We start from the raw sequence: 24,062 nt of genomic DNA, 5'->3' as shown, positions 1-24,062 counted from the left end.
TTACAAACAACTTGACTAAGAAAAGCAAAAAATACGACCTTACACTTTTATTCAGCTAAAAGGACCTCTTTTTGTTTTCATCCGTCTTTAAACTAACTTTTTTTTTAATTTCCAGACTTTTAAAAGACACGCCCGAAGACTTTGACAGCGAAGCCTCCTAAAAAGTGTGCTAGTGTCATCAAATATCATTGCGAACCGCGTAAATATGAATGCAGCCAATGTGCACAGAAGTTCTTGTTCGCCCAGCGTCTGGCAGAACACGTGAAAAGTGTTCACAGAGACACCTTGGACAACACTTGCTTAGTCTGTGCCAGGGTATTCAAAACGCAAAGTATCCTGGAGAAACATTTAAAAATACACACCGGTGAACTTCACCAATGCGATGTGTGCATGAAGATTTTTAGAAACAATCACGCTTTGCAAACGCACTATGTTTGTCATAGTAAAAAAAATAAAGCGTTAGGTTGATTAGGTTGGCACCACGCTGCAAACTTAGTTTTGCCGGTGGCAAAAATATGAACTACACTCCATTGTAGTTTGGCTGCAGTGTATGTATTACTAGTAGCGCCGATCAAAATATGCACATTAAGTTTGTGAAATTGTGTGCCGCGAAATACAATACTTTTTTGTGGTTTCGTTCGTTTTGTTTTGGAAACAGTAGAAAAGTAGTTGAATACAGTAGATGTAACGTAAGTAACTTTGTATAGATAAATCACAAAAACTACCGTGCGTTTTGAAAGTTTATTTGTTTATTGGTGTTTTTATTCGTGTCAAAAAATCAATTTATATCTAGTTATTTTTTATAATAATAATAATTAAACCATTTATTTCGGGAAATATGGCCCATACAATAAACACCTCGCAACATACATAATAATATTATTTATAATTAAAGAACGACAAAATATAAAACGACTAAATTATGCTAAACCCTAGAACATAGGGTACTTTTAAGATCTCATGCGAAATTTTGTATTTTTCATCGAGGGGTAGACAAAGGAATGGTAATCATACAGCATACCTAGTTTATGTTCCAATAAAAATGAAAAACTTTGTTATAAGAAAATGCTTACAAGAACAATTTTTTGGCTCCGGATCCTACGCTAGGAGTAAACACATATTCGATACGATACGTGTTATAAGATCCAAGTAAAAAACTCCAAAACCATATTATCAACAAAATAAGTTGTTTTGAGGACATTGTTTGGCTATATTCTATCTAACTAATTTATCAGGAACTGCTCAAGTTCATTTCATGTGTAGTAGCGACATCTATTGAGGATCTTCGTTAACATTCAAAATTTGAATACGTTCGACACGACACGACATCTGCTGGTGAGTGGCAGCAACAACTCCGTCCAGATGAGGCGTTTATTAAATAAATTAAAAAAAAAACGGATTTGAAAAACAAATCAAGCTTTTGACCATTACATTTGTTATACTTAACCTAAAACATACTTAATTCTAATTTTGCAATGAGGGCTTTCGTTTTTTGTCTCACTAGATGGCGCACTGTTGCGTGAGGTTTTTAAGTGTGGCTTTCAGAGCCTCTTATTACGGGCGTTAAAACAGTTTAGATTAAAATCATATTTAAAACACTTTAAAACCGTACCATAAAAATATCCAGCAACCACAGTGTTGCTTAGTCCCATTTTGTTCGGAAAAAAGGGAGGACAAAAGTTTCCTAAAGAAAAACTGTCTCAAACACAGACATTCATTGCCCCGTAATGCATAATTGCCATAATTAATTTCAGGTTATGCAAAATATTCTCAAAAAATTCTTAGTCCCATCTAGCGGCGAATTCATTCGCGATAGCCCTCATTTGGGTCAATCAACTTTTTAGTGTAGCTTGTTGGCATGGTAATGTCTCCCGAGTTACTTATTTAAAGTACGATTTTATGGGGTACAAATCTACTAAAAGGTAACAGTTTTGAGGCAATGAGGGTTTTCACAGAGGCGAAATAACGCTAGATGGCGTTAGTATCGTGAGGTACGTTTGACGTTTGCTTGCGATTGGCTCATTTAGTTATTTTTCATCACATTGCTCGTAAACAGTGTCGTAATATGCAGGCTACCTTGGTTGCAACCCCCCAAATAAAACCCTCGACCTTAATGTGCTTGTCATGAAACCCGTGGTCAGTAAATGAGTCCGTGCCCGTACTGATGGTCTGCGCGCGCGGTAGCCTGCAGGACCACATGCAGCACGCACGTTGCGCGGCGCGCTAAGGGAGGGGGAGAGGGAGGGCGGCGCTGCCAAGAGCGCAGCCTAAGGTATCGCCAATATTTGGAAGAATTATATTTTTTCTTTTACAAATATAAAAATTTTACTTGCAAATGTGATGAAAAACATTGTATGTCGCACGGGCGGTACTAGAATTACGAAAATCGACTCATTAAAGCCTTCAGTCTTCGACTTCGGGCTTCTAATAGACTCTCGTTCGTAATTCCTTATTTACCGCCCTTAAGACACAATGTACTATAACCAATCACGAGCAAACGTCAAAGGATCTCACGAACTAACGCCATCTAGCGATCTTTCGCCTCTGTGAAAACCTGTGATTTTTCTAACAAAGTGTATCCACTCATGTGTCCTGGGATACCTACGGGACAGAATAATATACACAAAAAAGCTGATTCACGATTTAACGTCACCAGTGGAACGGTTAAGGTTAAATTAAAAGTTAAGCGAATTTCGAGCACTGCTTCCGAAGCGGCGGGGGAGCGAGACGGAGAGAGGCGATGCAGCTCTTGTTGTAGGACAGCTCTTTGCGCAGACGCGCGATGTCCATTTCCGCTTGCCTTTTGCGCTGAAAATTGAAAAGAGAACATTAAACAACTATACATTTTTTTTTTACTTCCTACTTTTATATTTATTTAGCACCTCGGCGAACGATCGTCCGGGCTAAAGGTTACAGCTATTACAGTCACCCGCACCCGACCAGCACCGCCTCGCCTCGAGCGGAAGTATTCTTCATATGGATTTGTATGGGTATGCGCTCACTACATCAACTCCGTAGAGCGTCACCGGACCGCCTAATTCGCGAGGTTGCCACGCTCGGACGGCGAGTGGACCACACCACACCTCTAAGTTTTTCTCACATCTGAGATGTGGTAAATTACACTTGAGACTTACCACGAGCTTTACGGTGAAGGAAAACTTCGTAAGGAAAGCTGCAGAAATCTACGAAGCAATTCACTGATATGTGTAAGTTAGTTAGTTCATAGTTATGTCGAGCCAAAGGCATTGCTAAAAAAAAAAATTGCCGGATACGTAAACTTGCCCAAATTTTTATTCAAATGTTTGTTTTATTTGTCGATTCTTATGAATTACTCTTCTCTACCACTGAAAGATTGACTGGCAGACATCCGTTCAAGATAAGTCCGCCTTTGTATGTAGCACTTTTCTTTGTAACCTTTTTAGATTTCCTTTTTTTATTACGTATTACCGCCGTTAAGGGTTACCCGCGACTCCATCCACGTAGAATGCGGTTATCACTATCCCGCGGAATTAAATTATAGTTCAGCACCTCGTCCTCATGATCCAGAAAACTTGTAGTCGTATATTCTTACGCTACTACGTTACCACAATATTTTAAAGTAAATACAGGAAAAAACGCCTCCTCTCTGTCATCCTCGTACGGCTTCCTGTTCCGTCTTTGATCGCCGCCATTGTATTTTTTTGTGCGAAAGCGTTACCATATTCGTCGCTCGTTTTATATATTTTGAATAATTACTAGCCAAAATGAACAAAAGGAAAATATACACAAAAGCAGATTTATTGTTTAAAATTAGAAAATTAGGAAAATTGGTGCAATATGCTTCGGAGTCTAACTCGGATTCTGATGATGATGAAACACGTGCAGTGTGCACGTAAGTTTTATAAACAACCATCAACCTTATCAAATTTTCAGATACCTAACAGGTTAAATTGAAGAATTCATCGAGAAACTGTACACCATCCGATGAAATACCACTAAGTCAATACCTATCTTATTAGAGGTTAGATTTTTTCGAGTTCAGAATATTCACGAGAGGTTTATCAGCAACTCACAGCATGTCTTATGCATTTCTTCGAGTCCAGAGCATGCACGGGAGGCATGCCAGTGGCCGATTTTGTTGTGATTATCACGACAATTGCATGTTTGCTGTGCCGAGAGTATTCACGAGAGGCTTACCGGTGGCACGTTATGCACATGCACGTATACACAATAGTCCCGAGTATTCACGAGAGGTCTACCGTGTGGACGTTATATATTGTGTATACTGGAAGGCTGACAAATATGCTCATTGCATTTACAGCGACAGACCCAGAAGATCTAAGGGAGATTGGGATGATGGTGGAAGAAGTATCTTTAGAAAAATTCAGAAAGGGGGGGGGCGCCAGCTATGGTGAGAAAACGGAAGATGTGCCCCGAGGAAGTGAACCTCTCTCCGAGTCTGTTATGAAAATTTTGGGTCCGAAAATTGAAAATCTGTTCTCTGATGAGCTTGCATTAGATGGGGAAAACATCCTGTAAACTGGTTTGTCAAAGGACACCATTCAGTGCAAATATGGTTAATTGTCCATTACCCCGCCTAGAATGTTGAAACTAAAGCTAAAGTCTTGGACAATGCTTCAAAACGATATTTCAATATAGTTGAAGAACAGAAACAGCTGACAACTAAGTGTGGGACTGGCAATGACAAATGTCATTAAGGAAATTCCAAACACTATTAAAATTTTAGAATATCTAAGTTGTTCAGCACACTTACTTTGCTACATGCACTATGAAATACCTATCCAAGAGTTGATGAAACATCCTTGTGTCTAGACTTAACAATTATGTGAAAGATTTGATATGGACAACAGTCTTATTGAAGGTCTCCTGTTTGGCAATAATTTTACAATTAAAAAAATAATAATAATAATATAGCCAGTCTGCTAAGAAATGTCTTGACAGAGTTTGAAGCCCACCATGCCCAGTAAAGGCCAAAGGATAAACCAAAACATAATTGTAACAAAGTTCCACTCCGGTCACCAGCAGCAGCAGCAGCTTGCCCGAGGACAAGAGCAACTTCCAGAGACATCAGCCCAAGAGCAGCGTCCGGCTAGCAGTAAGCATCCTCCACAGCGCAGGCAATGAATGTCAACCAGGCAGGTCAGGTAGACTCCAATACTATCTAGACAGATGGGAGCAAATCACTACAGACTCAGTTATTTTAGACTGAATTTCTGGTTATAAAATACATAGTCTTTGGTGACCACCCGTTTCAATCCTCCATTCTGAAAAACAATAGTTTCTCAGTTTCAAGGTGCTGATTTGTCAAATAAAATTAACTAAATACTTGATAATGGTGCTATCAAAGAATGTTTACATAGTAATAAATAATTTTTGACAAGCTTTTTTCTTATCATAAAGCCTAATGGCACCTAACAAGCGTTTCCTATACTTGAAACAGTTAAACAAACCCATAACACCTAAATTAGAGGATAATAATAGGACAGAGCTGTCAAATTTATGAACAAACATTGCTTTATTTTATAGCAACAGTAGACTGGAAAACGTCTACTTCTTACTGCCGGTATATGAATCTGAATTATATAACCGGTATAAGAACCAGTGGTAGATTTTTGTTTTGACATTCATAAGTGCTTGTTATAGCCTAAATTGAATAAAGATATTTTGACTTTGACTTATATGTAATTCATTGTTATATATGTAATGTGCGTGTTATATTTTCTTTTCAAAGAAAAGTTATACAAATTCCAGTGCCTCCCATTTGGTCTCAACTCAATACAGCTCCATGGTTGCCTTTACAAAACTTATGAAACCGGTTATCCACTGCCTTTGGTCCAAAGGCTTATTAACAGCAATATATTTTATGACATACTGTATATAGGAAATGATGCAGAAAGTTGTCAAAATAAAATAACTAAATGTCAATTAATTAAGCAACCATCCTTCATGAGTTGTTTGTTGCCATAACATACATTTCTAGGTTTTGTACCAAATTTTAGAAATATGACAAGTACTTACTTAATTTTCTAAAAGAAAAAGAATTTCAATTTTTTCGATTTATGACCATGTTGTTAAATTAATAAAGAAATATAGTTGCAAAATTAGTGAATTTGCTAAGTTCATAGGTATTTTGGTATCATCTTACCCAGCAGTACCTAAAATGTGCCTGGCTCCATACTAAATTTCTTGAATCTTTTAAAACACTGGCCTTAGTTAATAGTAGAAAGAATTTCAATGCAACCCTAGATGTTAATTAACAAATAAATGATGATTTTTTGGTGAAAGCATAATATTCAACGTAGTTGTCTAAAAATAAAGTTTTTGTTATAAACTTGAAATATATTCTGATGCTATCATGCTAGTGGCTCTGGCTGGGGACCTGTTGTCCTGAATTCAATTATGGTAATTTTAATCACTAGGAATTACTAGCAGCCTATTTGGATTGAATTTTCTTGCATTGGATCTGTACAACTGTGAAATTATTTTGCAAATAAGTAATACTACTGCAATAGCATATATAAATAAATTTGGAGGCACACAACATCCACGCTTATATGCGGTTTGCTCGAGAGATCTGGCAATTCTGTGAGATGAAAGGGTTTTTGGTTTATGCTTCAGATGTACAATCGGAGAACAATATTGCAGACAAAGCCTCACAAATTAAAAACTTAGACTGGGTGTGAGCTATCTTTCTCTTTCTTCAGAACAATAACTAAAATATTTGAAAAACCAGAAATACACCTATTTGCTTGTTGAGCAAATAATAAATTGTGTTAATTTGTGTCATGGTTTCCTGACCCTGGTGCTTGGGCTTGTGATACCTATACTATAAAATGGAACCAATTTTTTCTATGCCTTCTCTACCTTTTTTCTATAATGCTGTTTTACAAAATAAAAAAAAAAAAAAAAAAGTATATAATATAGGTAATATATTATATTTATTTGAAAATATCAGAACAGAGGCATAGTAATTGTCCCAGATTGGCCCACCCAACCCTGTTTCAAATAATTTCAGTCTATGGTAGAGGGGAATTGTTAGTATCACCTTTCAGGGTGCACCCTCCCCTCCACAAGCAGCTCATATTGAAGCTGCAATATTGTCCTGCAAGCACTCACTAAGAGAGGCACAAGTAAGTCTTCAATGGATATTATGTTGGCATCAGCCACTAAAGGCATGATGAGACAACATTTATTATATAGTATAACCATTGGATTAAGTTTTGTAACAAACACAACTTTAATCTATTAGATGCATCTATTTAAAATGTAATAGCTTACCTTGTAATACCTTAAAGTTTAAAGAAGGCTTGACTTATACCTCTCTTAACTGATCTGTATAGATCTGTATCTCACTAATTTTAGACTCACAGTTTAAAAAAAAAAAAAAAAATAGAGATTTTTTGTAGGGATATTTAACTTAAACCCAATGTTCCAAAATACTCTGAAACATGGAACCCTAAAATTGTACTTAAACATCTGAATAATACTATATGTGTTCTCTAATGAAACATTAAACTTAAAAACTAAAAAATGTGTCACTTTTCTAGCAATTGTTAGAACACAAAGTGCAGACATTATCCTTGATTAAGTTAGATAATATTTTTTAACATGAGAATATTAAAAGTATTCTAGATCATATAATATCTTGGCCAAGACAAAAAACCGACTTGTGTTATTGTTGCTTTATTTTAACGAAAATTTAAATATCTAAATAAATAAATCTGTTTGGCTGTATTGAAAGTGTTGATTATGTTAACACCTTCTCTGCACACAGCACGCGACACGCGGCGACTTTATTTGCGGTCAAAGAGAGTGTTAACATCAAAACTATTAGAAAGATGGTAGGCTGGACCAGTGGGTCAAATATGTTTGCTAAACATTACAACAGACCACTGGTCCAGGATGCATCTTCTTTCTGGAGAGCTATATGTAGTTCACACTTAAGATTATAAGTTTATGTTAATAGTAACACAAGACATACTCTTGTTATTGTTTATTAAGCTAAGGTAGCTTATTTTTAGTTTTATATTTGAGAAGAAATTGTTTCTTTGAAAATTTTAACATTAAATGTTAAATATTTCACTAATCACAACTGTTTGCTTTAAACATCTACAAGTTTTCTGGATCATGAGGACGAGGTGCTGAACTATAATTATAAGATCAGTCGAACTTACCTAAGTGAAGGCTGATCATAATTATGGGAAGCACCTCGTCCGAAATGATCCAGAAAACTTGTAGTCGTATATTCTTACGCTACTACGTTACCACAATATTTTAAAGTAAATACAGGAAAAAACGCCTCCTCTCTGTCATCCTCGTACGGCTTCCTGTTCCGTCTTTGATCGCCGCCATTCCTTTAAAGCTCTTAATCACAACCATTCAGGGCCTTTATTTTTATTGAATCTGAAATAAACTAAGATATGGGTTAGGGAGGGACTGGATCATTTCGGACGAGGTGCTTCCCATAATTATGATCAGCCTTCACTTAGGTAAGTTCGACTGATCTTATAATTTTTACAGGATAAAACTATCTTATGTACTCCCCGGGACCAAGTATGCGTATACCGAATTTCATCTAAATCGGTCAGCGGTTTGGACGTGATGGAGTTACTAAACAATATTCAAACAGACGATACTCGCATTATAATGTAAATGGGATGAATTTTATGATTTAAATTCGGTTTTGTTCGCGTACCTTGATTTTAAGAGAAGCTCGATGTTTCGGCACAGTTGCATGCGCCCATGGTCACGTATATATAGGTCTAAAACATTGTGTTATAATATTATGGGACAAAAACTTGCCTTCATCTCATTGGCCAGTCGGTTTTCGACCTGCGCGACGCGCTGGCGCAGCTCAGCGATGTCGCGCATCAGACGCGCCGCCGCCAGCTTGCTGTCCGCCTGGTGGGGGGTATTGACAGCCATTATATAGTGGATTTGTTGATGCCGCGCTGTTCCCGGTAATAGTACGGAATAATAATAACGGATATACTTAGTATGAAACTGGCAGGTATAAGATAAACTAAATAAAAACGCTCCATGTACGTACGTCCGCCGCGATCTTCTCTGTTCGAATATTTTATTAAACAACTAATTTTTAATTTACGGATAAAAAAAACTAATGAGATTTTCGAGTAGAGAAAGTACAAAATGAACAGCTGAAAGTTAACTTTAGCCTGAAGGTCCCTGAAAAAAAATCTCATTATTTTTTTTTGGGACAATCTGTATTCATATAGAGGGAAATAAAAAGGAGAATGTATCACTCAGCAGCAAAAAACTGTTATCCTCGGCCGGTATAGTTTGAACCCATCGCTGCGCTCACGATTCTACTTTAGAAACCCTCGCTGTGCTTAGGTGGGACTGCTATATAATCGCTCACACCACTCAGGATTCAAAATAGCCTCGCCATAAAAAAAATCATCTTGCTCCCTTGTGTGTGACACAATTAACCACTGCCTCCTTAAGGTACTCACGCTTCTGGAAGGTGCATTCTTGGCCACGTTTCGACAAACGACGTTTGGAAGCTCTGACACGGAGCACTGGGAGAACAGATTCTCAGCCGGCGGTACCTTCGTGTTGGTCACGCCTTGGATTGCCTGGAAGCATAATTTTACACTTTATGCCCGGCTACACGTAGCGACTTGCATGCCAAAAATTGGAGCAGAAACTGTGGTGTCCAAAAGCCATTTTTACGGTAATTACCTATACCGTTTTGCCGTCTGAACGCACATGGTTGCTTATGCAAATTGGAATTTGCGTAAGTATGATTCAGGGTGTAGCCAGACCCTATAAGCCTTATAAATAGACTCAGAGTAGCTCAGCGAGCTATGGAGAATGCTATACCTACTCCGGGATCGAATCAGAAATGAGGAGATACGTAGAAGAACGAGGATCACGGACTTAGCCCGTGGAAGTGGATTACTTAGCTTGTTGAAGTGGCAAAGGCTGGCCATATTGCATGGAGAACAGATGGCCGTTGGGGGCCGAAAACTACTCTAATGGAGACCGCGGATAGGCAAGCGTAGCGTTGAATGTGTCCACCAAAGAGATGTATGGATTTTCTGGTTAAAGCTCCAGGTTAACGGTGGATGCAGGCCACTTGAAGCAACTGGAGGTCTATGGGAGAGGTTATGTCCAACATAGTGGATGTCCTACGGCTGATATGATGATGATGATGATGATGATGAAAATTCAGGATTTTGCAGTAAATGTACGGGCTGACTCATAGCGTATGTCATATGTGTCATTAAGGTGGTTTGGCAAGATTAAAATGACAGCTTTCTGATAGGTTATCGCTAGATGGCGTTTATCGTGTGGTCTGTTCGACATTTGTGTCACCTTTGGGATTCGTTTATAACTAAATGTGCCCTTCTTGAACAAGACTGTTATAGCAAACGAACCTCTCGTCAATGGCGCCATCGAGCGTTGTCAGAAAACCCTCATTCTTCTAATTTTTCATCAACGCCGTCTACCGGCTTACCTGAACAACAGCTGTCCTTGCGTGCTGCACGTGATGCGACTCCTCCTTCAATAGGTGGCGCTTCACGTGCTCTATCTCTGACGATAGATTCAATTTTTCTTTCTCGAGTCTGACGTTTGCTTGTTTTAAGGCCTGAAATTGGAATGCATATAGGAGTTTTTACATTACCCGATCCGATATCGGTATCGGACGACGATACGATATCGGGGCAAGTAAAATGTATGAAATATGTACCTGTCCGGCCCGATATTGGATATCGGAGCCGACACCGATATGTTGGCGACACCATCGGACGCCCGTGGGCTGTCGGACGAAATGTTTGTATGTGTGTATGCGTGTATCGAAATTGTCTCTGTGTGCGCAGAGCTCGATGCGTGGCGGCCATATTGAGCCGGCCGTATCGGAACAATTTTATCGGAAATAATGTGAAAACAGCACAAGGGGTCGGCTATCGGGTGTCGTCCATCGTCGTCCGATACCGGTATCGGATCGGATAATGTGAAAATGCTCTAAGAGTTTATGTTAATGAGTAGGTTGATGATGTTAGTAAAATAACAACAGTCAATTTGTTAAATTTGGAGCAAGCCTAGTCCTTAGTCCTAGCCTAGGAGTATTAACTAGTCGTATTTCACAGCGAGCGTATAATATTCTGTATTTTTTGCCACGAACGTCTACTTACGTTATATACAAGCCTATATATATATACACTTGGGAGCAAAGAAATCGAGCCACCTTTGCAATTTTTTACGTTTCCATGATAACACTTACATAAAAATCAATGTACCTAAAAATTGCAACGTAAAAGTTAAATCTCTTGTTATAAGAACACATTGAATAATCTCGAACCGTATTCCAGCTAAGATGAATTTTGCTTCAGCTGGAAGGTCGAAATAACAAAATTATAGCTACGATGATATCCAGCTCCTGACTCTAAGAGTCTGAAGATGAGAGCAAAAACAAAAATAGGCGACTAAGCTGTATAAAACAGAGGTTCATTCACAAAATAAAACGTAAGACCTTCATCCTGTCCTTCTTTTCGAGGTGACATTCTTCTGTCCGCCTCTTGAGCTTCCTTCTCAGCTCTTCTAGAAGGTTCGAGAGCGTGAGCCTGTTGGCTTCAAGATCTGCCCGCTGCTGCACTATCTGGTTGATTTGGGTAAGGAGTTTGATTCCTAGAAACACATTAAATAGATTACTTATGTATTATTGCGAATACCATAATTTACTAAGGTGCTATTATCACAATACAGACCAAAACGCGCCAGTGGAACATTCAGCGTATGAAGTGTCCACATTTAGGACCAAATATCACTATGCTGCACCCAAGGGCACATTCAGCCATGCAGTAAATTAAATAGAGTAAAAAGCTGCCGAACTATCACGCATATAAGTACTCCTTTGAATAGTAGACCTTATCCGATAAAACAGTTAAAAAAATGTTTTTTAAAATCGTGAATATCCTCGGTCATCAGTATACCTATTCTTCGGAAAATTTAAGATCTTGGATACCATGCCGAATACGCTTTTAGCAAGTAATGCTGTGGTTTTACTTTCCTTCTTATGGTCTTTTGTTAATTTTACCTTTTTGGCGAACACTTTTAAAAACAGGAAATTTATTTCTATTACATTTTACCTAAGTTGATATTTCGAAAATGTATATGCACGTCAGGGTTGGTATACGTCAGGAGGGGTAGTATACTCTCGAAGAGATTTGTTTTGTTCCGCCTGAACCACAACGCGTGAACCACACTTTGCCGGTATATGGGAAATCCGCGACAAATGAATCAAGGTTGTATCCGAGTAACTATAAACTCTCAAAAACATAGGCGTATATAGAGGGGGGGCCGGGTGGGCCCATAAACCATCTCTTTGCCAAAAATCACGTCGATCCGTCGCTCCGTTTCGACGTGAAAGACGGCAAAGTCAAAGTCAAAGTCAAAATATCTTTATTCAATTTAGGCTATAACAAGCCCTTATGAATGTCAAAAAAAATCTACCACCGGTTCGGAAAAACCTCTGCTGAGAAGAAATACACAAACACACATACTTTCGCATTTATAATATTAGTACCTATGGATTATTGAGCTCACGCGTGACCTTATGATAACGACGTCTATACAATCAATGTGGATCATGCAGCTCTTCCACCATCACACAGTAAGAACACACACAAGTCACACAAACCCACTATCACCACTTGCGCGTTTAGATCTCAACCAGAGTTCATCATCAGAGCATCACAAAATGACATTAAATTAAAGGCAGACCAGACTTATAAAAAACCTCGCCATATTTTGGAAATACAATAAAACTAATTTCTTGCACTGGTAACACTAAAGTCAAATGTCATCGTCTATTCCTCTCAAAGTTTAACGTTGTTTGCGCGTGGTATTTTAAAATGTTATTTTGTGTTTTTGTGCGTTAAAATGCCGAAGATTATCCATAGCTTTGGAAGGAAAATTACTCACAATGTATAAAAGTATGTTTCATAGAAAAATTCCGAGGGATTAGAAACATCACCTACACCGTTGTCAATAGCCACTGGTATCGTATAGTAAGTGTAAAGAATGTTGCAATATAAAACGTAGAAGTGCTGCCTCTGCGTCAGGTTTATTATATTCCTGGTCAGGCTTTATACTGTTATTTATTGATAGTAACTCACGTTGCTCATTATGCCTGAACCGGTGGGCGGCTGGTTGGTATCCGGTGGGATAATCTGGACTCGGCGCGCCCGAGTCGTGGTTCGGGTTGGTGTACGAAGAAGGTCCGAAAATCGGGGGGCTAGAGTCCGATGAGTCCTGGGTAGAAATTTATGTCAAACTGTCAAACGTGAGACGGCGGTAGAAAGAGATGGACGATATGATTGATATTACGTCGCAATATGGTCCACATTTGTATTATTTAAGAGCATTGGTTCACCCGTTTAAGAGCTACGGTGCCACAGACAGACACACAGCGGTCAAACTTATAACACCCCTCTTATCAGCCCTCATTGCAAGCAAACGCGTAACGTCAAACAGACCTCACGATACTAACGCCATCTAGCGATATTTCACCTGTCATTAGCCCTCTTTAATCATCTCAATCGCTACACCCTTGATAGATTGAGCGTGGTGATTGGGTAGATGGCGCTGAGGTTGCAAACATATTGTGGTGACATCTAGTGGATGTTTTTGTTAGCTTACCAACGCTTTGTACTTGTTAGAATCATCGCCGCTAAAACGAACGGAGTGCGGGAGCCGCGTCAGACGGTGTTGACCGTGGGTCAGGGTTTTCATTGCCATCCTGGTTTATCTTGGCACCTGCAGCAGGGCCAGGGGTAAAATAAAACTCCAATATGCTAGCAAGAAACTTGACAGCAGTCTATTTCACGAAGCTACACAGAAATTAAATGTAGCCTTAAATTAACTAGGGAGGGATGTAACGGATGTGGTTTTATCGGAACCAAATGTTTTCAATTTAGTTTATCGGGGCCAGAAACGGAATCGGAACCGAAAAGCATATGTAATACCAAGAACCATATATATATAATATATCCATGGTCCTTGGTAGTTCCGACTTAACGTAAACGGAACCAGAGCTCCGTAACATCCCTGCCGTTCAGTCAGCTACCCACAGGTCTTATTAGTATTTAAATAGTATTTAATAAGACCTGTGGCTGTGGAGGTAGTTGAACGGTGCGAGGATTTGCAGCTACTTAGGACGTGAAAGTTCAGACTGTTTCCACCCGAGATGTGCGGTTAGCCGAACGGTGCGAGGATTTGCAGCTACTTAGGACGTGAAAGTTCAGACTGTTTCCACCCGAGATGTGCGGCTAGCCGAACGGTGCGAGGATTTGTAGCGGGCTCCTTCAAAGTAGACATGGAGGATAAATAACGCCACGGTGACAAAGTCACCGCGACACGCCGTCAAAAGGTGTCACTGTGTAAAAAAAACAACGTTACAAAATCACGTACATTCTAGCTGTTCTCTCAGTCTTTGTTACTCAAATCACGACGCTGTGGAGTGCTGTGACTGTAAATTATTTTGGATCAATTACTTGTGTGATAACGGTGTGACAAAAACAGTCATAAAGCACCGTGACAATATCATATGGTGATATGATATGAGTAACAGGCGTGACATAGTCACGTTGAAATAGCAGTGTGACAAGAAAAACGTTCATACAGGACCGTGACAAGTCACAAATATCATGCAGTGATACGAGCAACAGCGTGACAAAGTCACAATGACTTTTCACTGTGACTTTTGGAACGCGATTGTCAGTCACTGGTATCAAAATGTAACGCTTTTTCCCATGTCTATTTCAAAGCGAGCGGGTGCGGTGACGCGGGGGTCACTGGTCGCCACAGTGACAAGTGCTTCGCAAGTTTCGCAACACATCCCTCGCACGCAACTCATTCTTCGCACACATTTTCCCTTGTTTTCTAATATAAAATCCTCGCTTCACTGAGCTGTTTTCCACTAGAGCTGCGCTGAGCGAGGATAGGTAAATGCGTTTCTATTGGTTCAGACAAATAACATTCCTTGAATCGCATCCTCCCACATCTCTAAAACACTCACTAATTGTAAAATTGTTATGAAATAAACAGTTATAATTTTTTTTTTTCTAGTGTAAGCGCAGTCAAAGTAGAGATAAGGTATCAGAAGTCACATGAAAAAGGTGCGATTCCATGGGGTTGGTTAGACATTTACCAGTTATTTCCTGTACTTAGCAGATTTTCCATTCGCATTTTTTCTAAAAATGCTTTTTTCCCACTATGGTTTTACTGAATTTTATTTTTACAATCGTGTTTTTGGGGTTCCGGAGCTAAAATGGCAAAAACGGAACCCTTATAGTTTTGTCAAGTCTGTCTGTCTGTCCGTCCGTCCGTATGTCACAGGCATTTTACTCGAAAACTACAAGATGTATATCAATGAAATTTGGAGTACAGATGTCTTGTCAAAGCCGCTATTTAGTTTTATAGTTAAATTACAAAAATAAATATTTTTAGGGGGGGTACTTCATATACGTAACAGAAATAGAAAAAAAAAAATTAAACTCGCATCAACGTGTGGCACATAGTTCGACAGCTCTTTTGAAAAGATAGTATAAGGTTTCTCAAAAACTTTTTTGATTATGAAGATTTCCGGAAATAATCGCTCCCAAAGTAGAAAAAGTTGTGTCCCCCCTTCTATCTTGTAAACCGTTTGTCCAAAAAATATGCAAAAAATATGGAAAGGTAACGCTTAATAAATACTTTCAAAGAAAATTGGTTTCAACATGATCGGATTTACCGTTTTTGAGTTAGAGTGCCGTGCCGTGTCTTTTTCTGGTAATAGATTTTAAGACTGTAGTAAGTGTTGACTAGCAATCGACACAACTATAGGTACCTAGGTTTATTAGATTACGCTAAGTCTGCATCGGCCCGAAGGGCCAATAGTACATAGAAGTACCTAAGTGCCCCGTGCCAGCGGAGCACCGTGTACCGACGACATTTTTTCTGTCGATTCAAACTTGGTAAAAAACGCTACTGTAAAAATAAGCTTCAGTAAAAAAAATGGGAAGAAATACGAATTTAAATTTTGCTGCTAGGAAGTATTCAAATTCAAATTCAAAATTCAAATTCAAATCATTTATTCAGTAAATAGGCCGCAATGGGCACTTTTACACGTCATTTTTTTAAACTACCAGCGCTTTCGGAAAGACCATCATTGCCAAGAAGAATGCGCCGCAAGAAACTTGGCAGAAAGTCATTTTTTCATCAAAATATAATTACAAATAAAATACTTAAAACTATTATACAATTAAGAAAAAAATGCAAAAAATAATAATACAGGAAATACAGGGATGTATGGGGTCCCTTAGTTACAATACTAAACACTAACTATATCTAAACTATATCTACGTTCAGTGGAAGTGTAGAATGCTTCCACCGTCATAAATTTTAAAATAATAATAACAATAATTTAGTTCTGAAATATACATTTCAGGTCAAGTACCTACCTAACCATTAAGCTTTTGGATTTCGAAGGCAAGTTCACGTCTGCCGCCCCCAAAGTAAAGATTCAGGTAAATTTGTTCCAACCAGCCTTTCATAATTATAGTTAATAGATGTTCTTGAGTGCGATATTTAACTAATTATGCAATTGCTGCTCACCGCCGTTCCCGCAAGAGGTCGCCTCGCTCTGGCGGGTTCGAGTCAACGAGCTTCCATGCAAATAGTTCTACAGGATGTTTATTCTTATTTTCGAGATTACAAATAATAAAAGTGAATATCAAATTACAATAAAAAGCCGACTGCCTTAAAAACTACTTATAATCGTGAGTTGAACTATTTAATTCTGTATTTTATGCTCAGTTTTCTTCTGCCGTATTCCCTGTGTTGTGAATGTCTCTGAACTAAAACCAATGGCAAATCTGCGACCACACTACACGTAGTGGTGATTGGAATTTTTGGTTGACACACACTTACTTATGTATAGTCGATTTTCGTAGCACATGAAAAATGACGGTTGAAATACATCATTGCTCCACCCGAGCAAGATTAAATTATATCATCTGTTAGTTAATACTTTAGTGCGTTTCTTAGTTTTGTGTGTCGGCGTTAAGACAAGCACAAAAACAAGATCAGAGGGCCTACTCCAAAATTCGAAAATCGAACTTCGTATCGTACCGTATCGTACTCACTTTCGTATAGTTAAAGTGTCAGTGGGACGGAACGATACGAACTTCGATTTTCGAATTTCGTTGTATAGTTCTGAGATACGATTTTTAAGTCATCAATAGTATTTTTAAATTATAATCAGGTTTATTTCTCATTTTGGATCAGCCTGTGCATTCCTAACGAGCCCGTACTTGGTACGGGCGTGTATCGTAAAAAATAAAATCATAACCCAGTGTTTTGCCAATAATCTGCCATTTGGGACCGCGCTATGTAAGAAAGAACCAAGAAACTTATTCACTTAAAAAAACAACTGTAAATCGGCTCTCCTAAAAACATGAATGGTATAGTTCGCCGATAGTTGTTGAAAAAAAAACCGGCCAAGAGCGTGTCGGACACGCCCAAAATAGGGTTCCGTAGCCATTAATATTATTATTAAAATTAAGTAATATTTTTCTAACGATTTCGTATTTTAAACGGAATCTTCCAAGTTTAGGTATATTTTATACCTTAGGCTGCTATTTACTCATAAACTGCTAATAATTCTCAAGCAAACTTAGCCGTTACAGTTTTCCTTCAAAGTTTGATCTTACTACCGTCCTTAATATAATTTTTTTGATTCAGTGATCTGTTTGCGAAATATTCCACTTTAAAGTGCAAATTTTCATTGAAATCGAGCGTCCCCCCCCACCTTAATATTCCTTAAAAACTAATTAATGTTTATGACCGGTTTTTAAAGAAAATAAAAGTCTATAACGAATAATTATTGGACTAGACACATTAATATATTAAAAAGTGCTCTATCAGACAACATTTTTAATTTTCATTAAATGTTTATGGAATAATCGAGAAAAGTAACAAAAATGAACGTTGCCAGCTCAGCAGGTATAAACAGCAGCCTAAGGTATAAAATGTACCTAAACCTGGAAGATTCAGTACACAATACGAAATATTATTTGATTTTTTCGCAATGGCTACAGAACTCTATCCTGTGTACGACACGCTCTTGGCCGGTTTTTTTAAAACCTTTTTTTAACTTGTAATGTATCTTGCAAGTTAAATTTGACCCACTTTTAGTAGTCGGATTGTCTTGAAATTTGGCATGCTAATGTAAATTGCGTGACAATACAATAATTTGGTAGTGACATCGTGGTAGTTCAGCCGGATCGTCTCCGCAGGACGGAATACTCTTCAACGGTTAATGGCATCGACTTCAAATTTGGTATGCAAATGTAGTTTGGGTGACAATGGAAGTACAGTTAAGAAAAAGTATAGTCGGCAATAAAAGCTATTATTAAAAATGAAATTTTTACCAAAAACTTATTTACTAAAAACTCTTAGGGGCTGTTTCACCATCCATTGGTTAGCGTTAACCGACGGTTAAATTTAAATGTGATGCCGTCTCCGTCTACACTTATCAATGGATGGTAAAACAGCCCCTTAGAATTATTGTTTTATGGTATCATCTACCCTATTATTTACAAGGGTGAACCCGCAGTTAAAGCAAAGTCGTGAGCTGGTTTATCTTGACCTAACTTCGTACCTCTCGCATGCCGCCGTCCCGCCATGACAGCGGTTCGGCAAAACTTAACTTATTACGTTTTGTCACGCGACCGAAACACGCGCGTTACACAATGGAGTTAAAAATAAATAAAAACTTGATTTATTGATGTCTTCCAATAACGTTAAATTGCAAAGTTTCTACAGAGATAAGATAGCTGTAAATATGTTGAAAATAGAAAACTGGGCAAGTTTGAGTGTGTTAACACCGAGAGTTCTGTACGTGTATAGTTTCATCACCATCAGCTCAGCCTACATACTTCCCACTGCTGGTCACAGGCCTCCTCTGAGAAAGAGAGGGCTTGGGCCGTAGTTCCCACTCGGGCCCATCGGGAACTTCACACACACCTTTGAATTCAATGGAATTATATGCCCATTGTAATTGCTTCGCAAGTTTGTGCAGGCTTCCTCACGATGTTTTTCTTCACCGTACAGCTCGTTTAAAATGTAATTAATTTCGCACATGAATTTCGAAAAACAGAAGTGCGAGCCGGGATTCATGAACTCATAGTTACGCATGTAACAAAATATAGTACTTACGCTTTAAACCAACCGTATCTGTATACTATGTACCTACGTATATCCAGCGTTTATATATATTTAAACAACAGTATGTACAACATATAAGCAAAATATAGTCTAGGAGTCGTAAAACAGCGCCATCTGTTATCAAGTAGCTATTACTTATTTCATTCAACTTTTCGACAAAAGACAGCGCTACCAAACACTACATAATCTAGTAAGTAAACCTAAAATGATCTTATATTATTATTATGAGATAGATTGCGCTATTTTATTTATTGATAGAAAGTACAACGATGAGACTACTATCGTACTAGTATCTTGCAGCAAGGTTTGTTTTTACATGACATTGCTATGGTACCTTTAAAACACTATACCCACAACGCCATCTAGTAATAGCAAAAATAACTATTGAGAGTATATCCATCTAATATTAGGATATTCGCAACTTTTCAACAAAACGCCTATCAATTTAGTACTTTTACGAACATACTGAAGACCAGTCGGTCTACAGGAGGAAAGGTTAACTTTGCGCTTCTTAAAGCATACGTGGGCGATCTCTGCACCGCCGGGTCTGTATCAGGATAGTCAAGTAGCACCATCTATTATGTTTACAGTGTCTTAAATCAACTCACGCATTCACTAGCGACATTAATTACTATAAATCTAACTACGAGACTTGAGGAAGATTAACGCCATCTAGTGAAACAAAACGCAACAATGAGAGACAGCGCGAAAGAATTAGTTACATCGAGGGTGGGTGTCTGACAGTCGAAATGTCGCTAGTATCTAGAGGCTTGGATCACAACCTGGAAAGTCTGGAAACCACCTGTTTATAGCGCCAACTAATAGTAAAAAATTGAACTATTGCGATCTGAATGCTTAGAATTTTGAGTTGAACTCTATTCATATAACTAGCTATCAAACTGCAATTTTTCACAAAAATCCAAGGGAACAGCCTAAACAAAGTGAGGAAACCACCCAAACCCAGTAAATAAGGCACCACGTATACTTAAAGTATGTTTTATTTAGTTTATTCGCTCTCCTGGTTTCGAGCTGCTGCGCGCGCTGGACGATAGCCTTGCGCTTCTTGGACGACACTGCGTGGGCGATCACTGCATCAGGATACAGCCAAGGGCGCCATCTATTATGTTTATAACGCACTCTCTGTCAAGTTACTTGCACTAGCGACATCTAGTAACCTTAAATGTAACTAAGAGACTTCTGAGGAAGACTGACGCCATCTAGTGACACAAAACGCAATGATTAGTTACGCGTCATAAATCAAGGATATTATCATATTGCAAAAAATCTGGCCCACAAATGTATGTTATTTTGTATGTAATATAGTAGGCTAAATTTTGTGCCGCTGAGTATATTTATGGTCCTTGATATCCTTGGACAGCAGCAGTGGACTAAGATAAGCCGATGATGATGATGATGATGATGATATCCTTAGACAGTGCTAAAGCAGAAGTGTTCTAATATGAGGATTTCAGACAGCCGAAAGTCGCTAGATGGCGCTAGTATTCTGACCCTTTTTAAGGTACGAATGACGGTGACTATTTTTAAATCAAGGAAATAGCAAAACGCACAAAAACTCGGTAAATAAGACACCATGTATACTTAAAGTATGTTTTATTTAGTTTATTCGCTCTCCTGGCTCCTGAGGCGGGCGCCGGCGTTGGTCACGCGCACGCTGAGCTGTTGCGCGCGCTCAACGATAGCCTTGCGTTTCTTGGAGGACACGGCGTGGGCTATCTCTGCGCAGTAGGATCTGTTCTGCATCATCAGGATTTCCAGCTCTTTGACGTTGTGGACGAGGACCTGGAAATGTAGATATAATGATACAGACTTTGTTTTTAACGTTTCCCTTATAGTTGTAGTTTCGTCATCTGTCCGTCCGCCCCCCCGCGGCTTTGCTCAGACACTATCAGTTGTAGAAAGCAATAATTTTGCAAGGACAAATGTAGCAAATAAAAATTAAAAAAAAAAAAAAAAATCTTTTTGGTGGCATAAACAAGTGGGATGATTTTTTTTCTCGTCTAACTAGTGTGGGTGGGGTATCCTTGGAAAGGTCTACACTAGCTGGCGCGGGTGCAGGAACAATCCTATGCACGCGACACGCGCAGTTAGCGCTGCTCTTACTATTTTCAACAGGCTTTCACCCGCTCCGTGCAAACCACCTCAGCTAGCATAGGGCCTCATGTCTTGTCCGACAAAGGAGATTTTTTTTTTTTTTATTCTTATATTTTAACGAGGCTTCAGTACACTAAATGTGACTATGCCAGCCTCATGGGGGGCCTCAGATACATGTTACACTCTTGTGCCGAAACCTAGTCTCTGGATGCAAAGGCCCGTCTGATGAACAAGGCGAACCTTTAGACTTGTTTATCCAAAAAAACAAGCTAAGGTTAATTCTGCACGAGGTAACAAGCCCCAACATGACAATGTTACATCAATCCAGTGGCGTAGCTAGGTAACCAAAGGCCCTGGGGCAAAAAATAAACTAGGGCTCCAACTGAACTTTATTCCGAATGTGGGAGAATTTTCACTAATTCAATTTATAGTTTTTAAGTCTGAGGGGCCCCCTGAGCTTGGGGGCACTGCATCAATCTTTCTAAGAGTTCCACTGCTTGCCTGACTGCTCCATCATCAAACCCTGGATACCATCCTTAGTGATGGTACCATATTATTGAATTGTTATCAGAACTAAGCGTAACAGGCTATGTACTAAAAAAACCTAGTTGGGTACCTAGTTTTCTGGGATAGTCCATATTATATTTTTTATCAACAGTAGACTTATAATGTAGCTCACTTCTGTAGACAGATATTTTTTTCTGCACTTGCCGTTTTTTTGTAAAAATAAATTGAAACTTTATTTCAGCTCAAGTTTCGGGAGATTAATAGGTTTTGTGCCTTTTTCTGATTGATAAAATAAAAAAACGCGTATAGACAGCTGTCAGTTGTCAAATGTCGCCGTACTTACAACGAAACATACGTACGTACGTACGGCGGCAGCTGTCAATCTGACCTCTTTTTTTACACACAAGATAGCAGAGGCCTAAAATCAAGTTTGAAAGTGTCAAAAATAGGTATCTGCCCTCACCTTGCGGAAACCATTGGGCAGCATGTGACGGGTCTTCTTGTTGGAGCCGTAACCAATGCTGGGCATCAAGTACTGTCCCTTGAAACGCCTGCGCACCCTGTTGTCAATACCTGGAAACATTTTTAAATGATGCATTTTTAAAATTTAATACAGAAAATTAAACAGGGAGCTAGAGAGAACTAAACTACAAAACGGAATGGAACTCATGAAAACAAATGTGCAATGTCAATAGACTTTTTTTAAATTGAGTTTTCAGATAAATTTTCGAGTTCCCATACATAGCTACAACGTCAAGATTCAAAACTTATGTTATTATTCAATCATTATTGATCAGTTTATTTGCAAAAAAAGGATTAGACAAAGACAAAGCAACTTTAAGCTCTGAAGTCTAAGCTTATTAAATATTATAACTGCGTAAGTAACTCACTCTTGTCCATTACATCTTCACACAACTAAAAAAAAAATGTATCTACCACTATGACCAGATTAGCTATAGAGTTATCCGGAATAGGGTTTGGTAGATCTAATATAGCAAGGTAACAAATTGTAATTATCATACAGAATGAATAACACAGAGTGCCCTTGCAAGGCGTATTATAATAGAAAACATTGAAAAAATGTCTATGAACTATGGTGATTTGAACCAGGGTACTCACAGATAGAGAGCCAGGGGAGATTCCCCTAGACCAGATGGGAGAATGAAAGAGAAGGTGAAAATATGAATGCTGTTCAGAAAAATTGTATTACTAAATGAAGGCCAAGTATCAATGCAAGTAGTTAGAAATAAATAGATGATGGGATACTCAAGTGGTATATCTAAATAAGTAAAAGGATATTAGAATAATAAAGGAGTGCTGGTGGAACTGAAATCCATATGGATTTTGAAAAGATTTAGTAAAAGTTAGTAATGTAAGGAATAGGCAATATAAAGTTAAAAAGAAAAAAAAAACACTAACCATAAAATAAGAATAAAAGAAAGAGTTCATTTCTTTCCAGTGATAACGTTATTTGCTAGGAATCCCAAACAGTGCCAGCCAATTGAAATAAATATAACCTCAATTACTGAACGTGAGTGCAAGGTTGCAACTAAGTAAAGTAAATAAATATTATTTAACACATTACTCAGGTGAAGAAAATGTGGTGTGGAAATATTATGGTCTAAAAGTTAAAAAATAAATAAATTAAAATGCGAACTAGTGATCAAAAAGCAGGCATGGTATGGTCGCTTCAAATTTTGATTAACTTACCCCTCGGTTTACGCCAGTTACGCTTAAGTTTGTCATATCGGTCTGACTGGTGACGAATAAATCTTTTCGTCCTCTTTTTGACGATCGTAGGTCTGTACACTGGTCTGATTGCCATTTTGATATTTCTCACGCGAAACGCGGCAGTGATCCACGCGGTGACACGGCCGCACGAAAAGGAAGAAGGAATAGACAAAAGTAGACATTTGTAGACTCGGAGTGTGTTTTCAATTGCATTTTTTTTCGGTGCAAAGTGCAAAATAGGCAATATAAAATTAAGGAAGGTTGGAAATTTCAAATTATCCGTAAATTATACACAAGATAATTATAAAATTTTGATGAAACCGATAAAGAAAAAGAACTTCAGAACATACAGTCTAAAAAACTGAATTATTTCAAAAGTGAAAGAATAATGAAGAGCAAAATTACTGAAACTTGATGAAAGCAAATTATTTTTAAGTTATTGATCAACGAAAAGTATTTTTTTACATTTAAATGTCAAA

The 24,062-nt window shown here is 38.3% G+C and overlaps 2 protein-coding genes and 1 non-coding gene across 3 annotated transcripts; all 3 read right to left on the bottom strand.

Moving 5' to 3' along the window:
• Nucleotides 1–2,565: 2,565 nt before the first annotated feature.
• Nucleotides 2,566–16,632, bottom strand: LOC141442932 (uncharacterized). The gene is made up of 8 exons (XM_074108121.1): nucleotides 16,621–16,632; nucleotides 13,666–13,782; nucleotides 13,143–13,278; nucleotides 11,498–11,652; nucleotides 10,481–10,612; nucleotides 9,474–9,596; nucleotides 8,803–8,901; nucleotides 2,566–2,808 (listed from the first exon to the last, which is right to left on the bottom strand). Exons 2-8 carry the CDS (start codon nucleotides 13,762–13,764, stop codon nucleotides 2,683–2,685), a joined length of 870 nt encoding a protein of 289 aa, XP_073964222.1. The 5' UTR covers nucleotides 13,765–13,782; nucleotides 16,621–16,632; the 3' UTR covers nucleotides 2,566–2,682.
• Nucleotides 16,633–20,827: 4,195 nt separating this feature from the next.
• On the bottom strand, nucleotides 20,828–23,753 carry RpL32 (Ribosomal protein L32). The gene is made up of 3 exons (XM_074107718.1): nucleotides 23,563–23,753; nucleotides 22,316–22,425; nucleotides 20,828–21,033 (listed from the first exon to the last, which is right to left on the bottom strand). The coding sequence occupies exons 1-3, from the start codon at nucleotides 23,675–23,677 to the stop codon at nucleotides 20,854–20,856; spliced, it is 405 nt and encodes a 134-aa protein (XP_073963819.1). The 5' UTR covers nucleotides 23,678–23,753; the 3' UTR covers nucleotides 20,828–20,853.
• Nucleotides 22,776–22,902, bottom strand: LOC141443170 (small nucleolar RNA psi18S-841/snoR66). The gene has a single exon (XR_012453006.1). It is a non-coding gene; the product is annotated as a small nucleolar RNA psi18S-841/snoR66 (small nucleolar RNA).
• Nucleotides 23,754–24,062: the final 309 nt, after the last annotated feature.

Source organism: Choristoneura fumiferana, chromosome 26 (genome assembly GCF_025370935.1).
Source record: "Choristoneura fumiferana chromosome 26, NRCan_CFum_1, whole genome shotgun sequence".
In the NCBI taxonomy this organism is placed as follows: Eukaryota; Metazoa; Arthropoda; class Insecta; order Lepidoptera; family Tortricidae; genus Choristoneura; species Choristoneura fumiferana.
The sequence above is the reverse complement of the archived record's forward strand: the minus strand, read 5'-3'. Positions and strand labels throughout refer to the sequence as shown.

What these genes read in the sequence shown, in the direction of transcription:
- RpL32 (XM_074107718.1), bottom strand. Translation starts at nt 23,677, where the DNA reads ATGGCAATCAGACCAGTGTACAGACCTACGATCGTCAAAAAGAGGACG. An exon ending in TAACTGGCGTAAACCGAGGG is followed by an intron (nt 22,426 to 23,562) that starts GTAAGTTAATCA and finishes AAATGTTTCCAG; the next exon opens with GTATTGACAACAGGGTGCGC. An exon ending in TGCCCAATGGTTTCCGCAAG is followed by an intron (nt 21,034 to 22,315) that starts GTGAGGGCAGAT and finishes CTACATTTCCAG; the next exon opens with GTCCTCGTCCACAACGTCAA.
- LOC141442932 (XM_074108121.1), bottom strand. Translation starts at nt 13,764, where the DNA reads ATGGCAATGAAAACCCTGACCCACGGTCAACACCGTCTGACGCGGCTC. An exon ending in CTAACAAGTACAAAGCGTTG is followed by an intron (nt 13,279 to 13,665) that starts GTAAGCTAACAA and finishes ATTTCTACCCAG; the next exon opens with GACTCATCGGACTCTAGCCC. An exon ending in GACTGGCCAATGAGATGAAG is followed by an intron (nt 2,809 to 8,802) that starts GCAAGTTTTTGT and finishes TTCAATTTTCAG; the next exon opens with CGCAAAAGGCAAGCGGAAAT.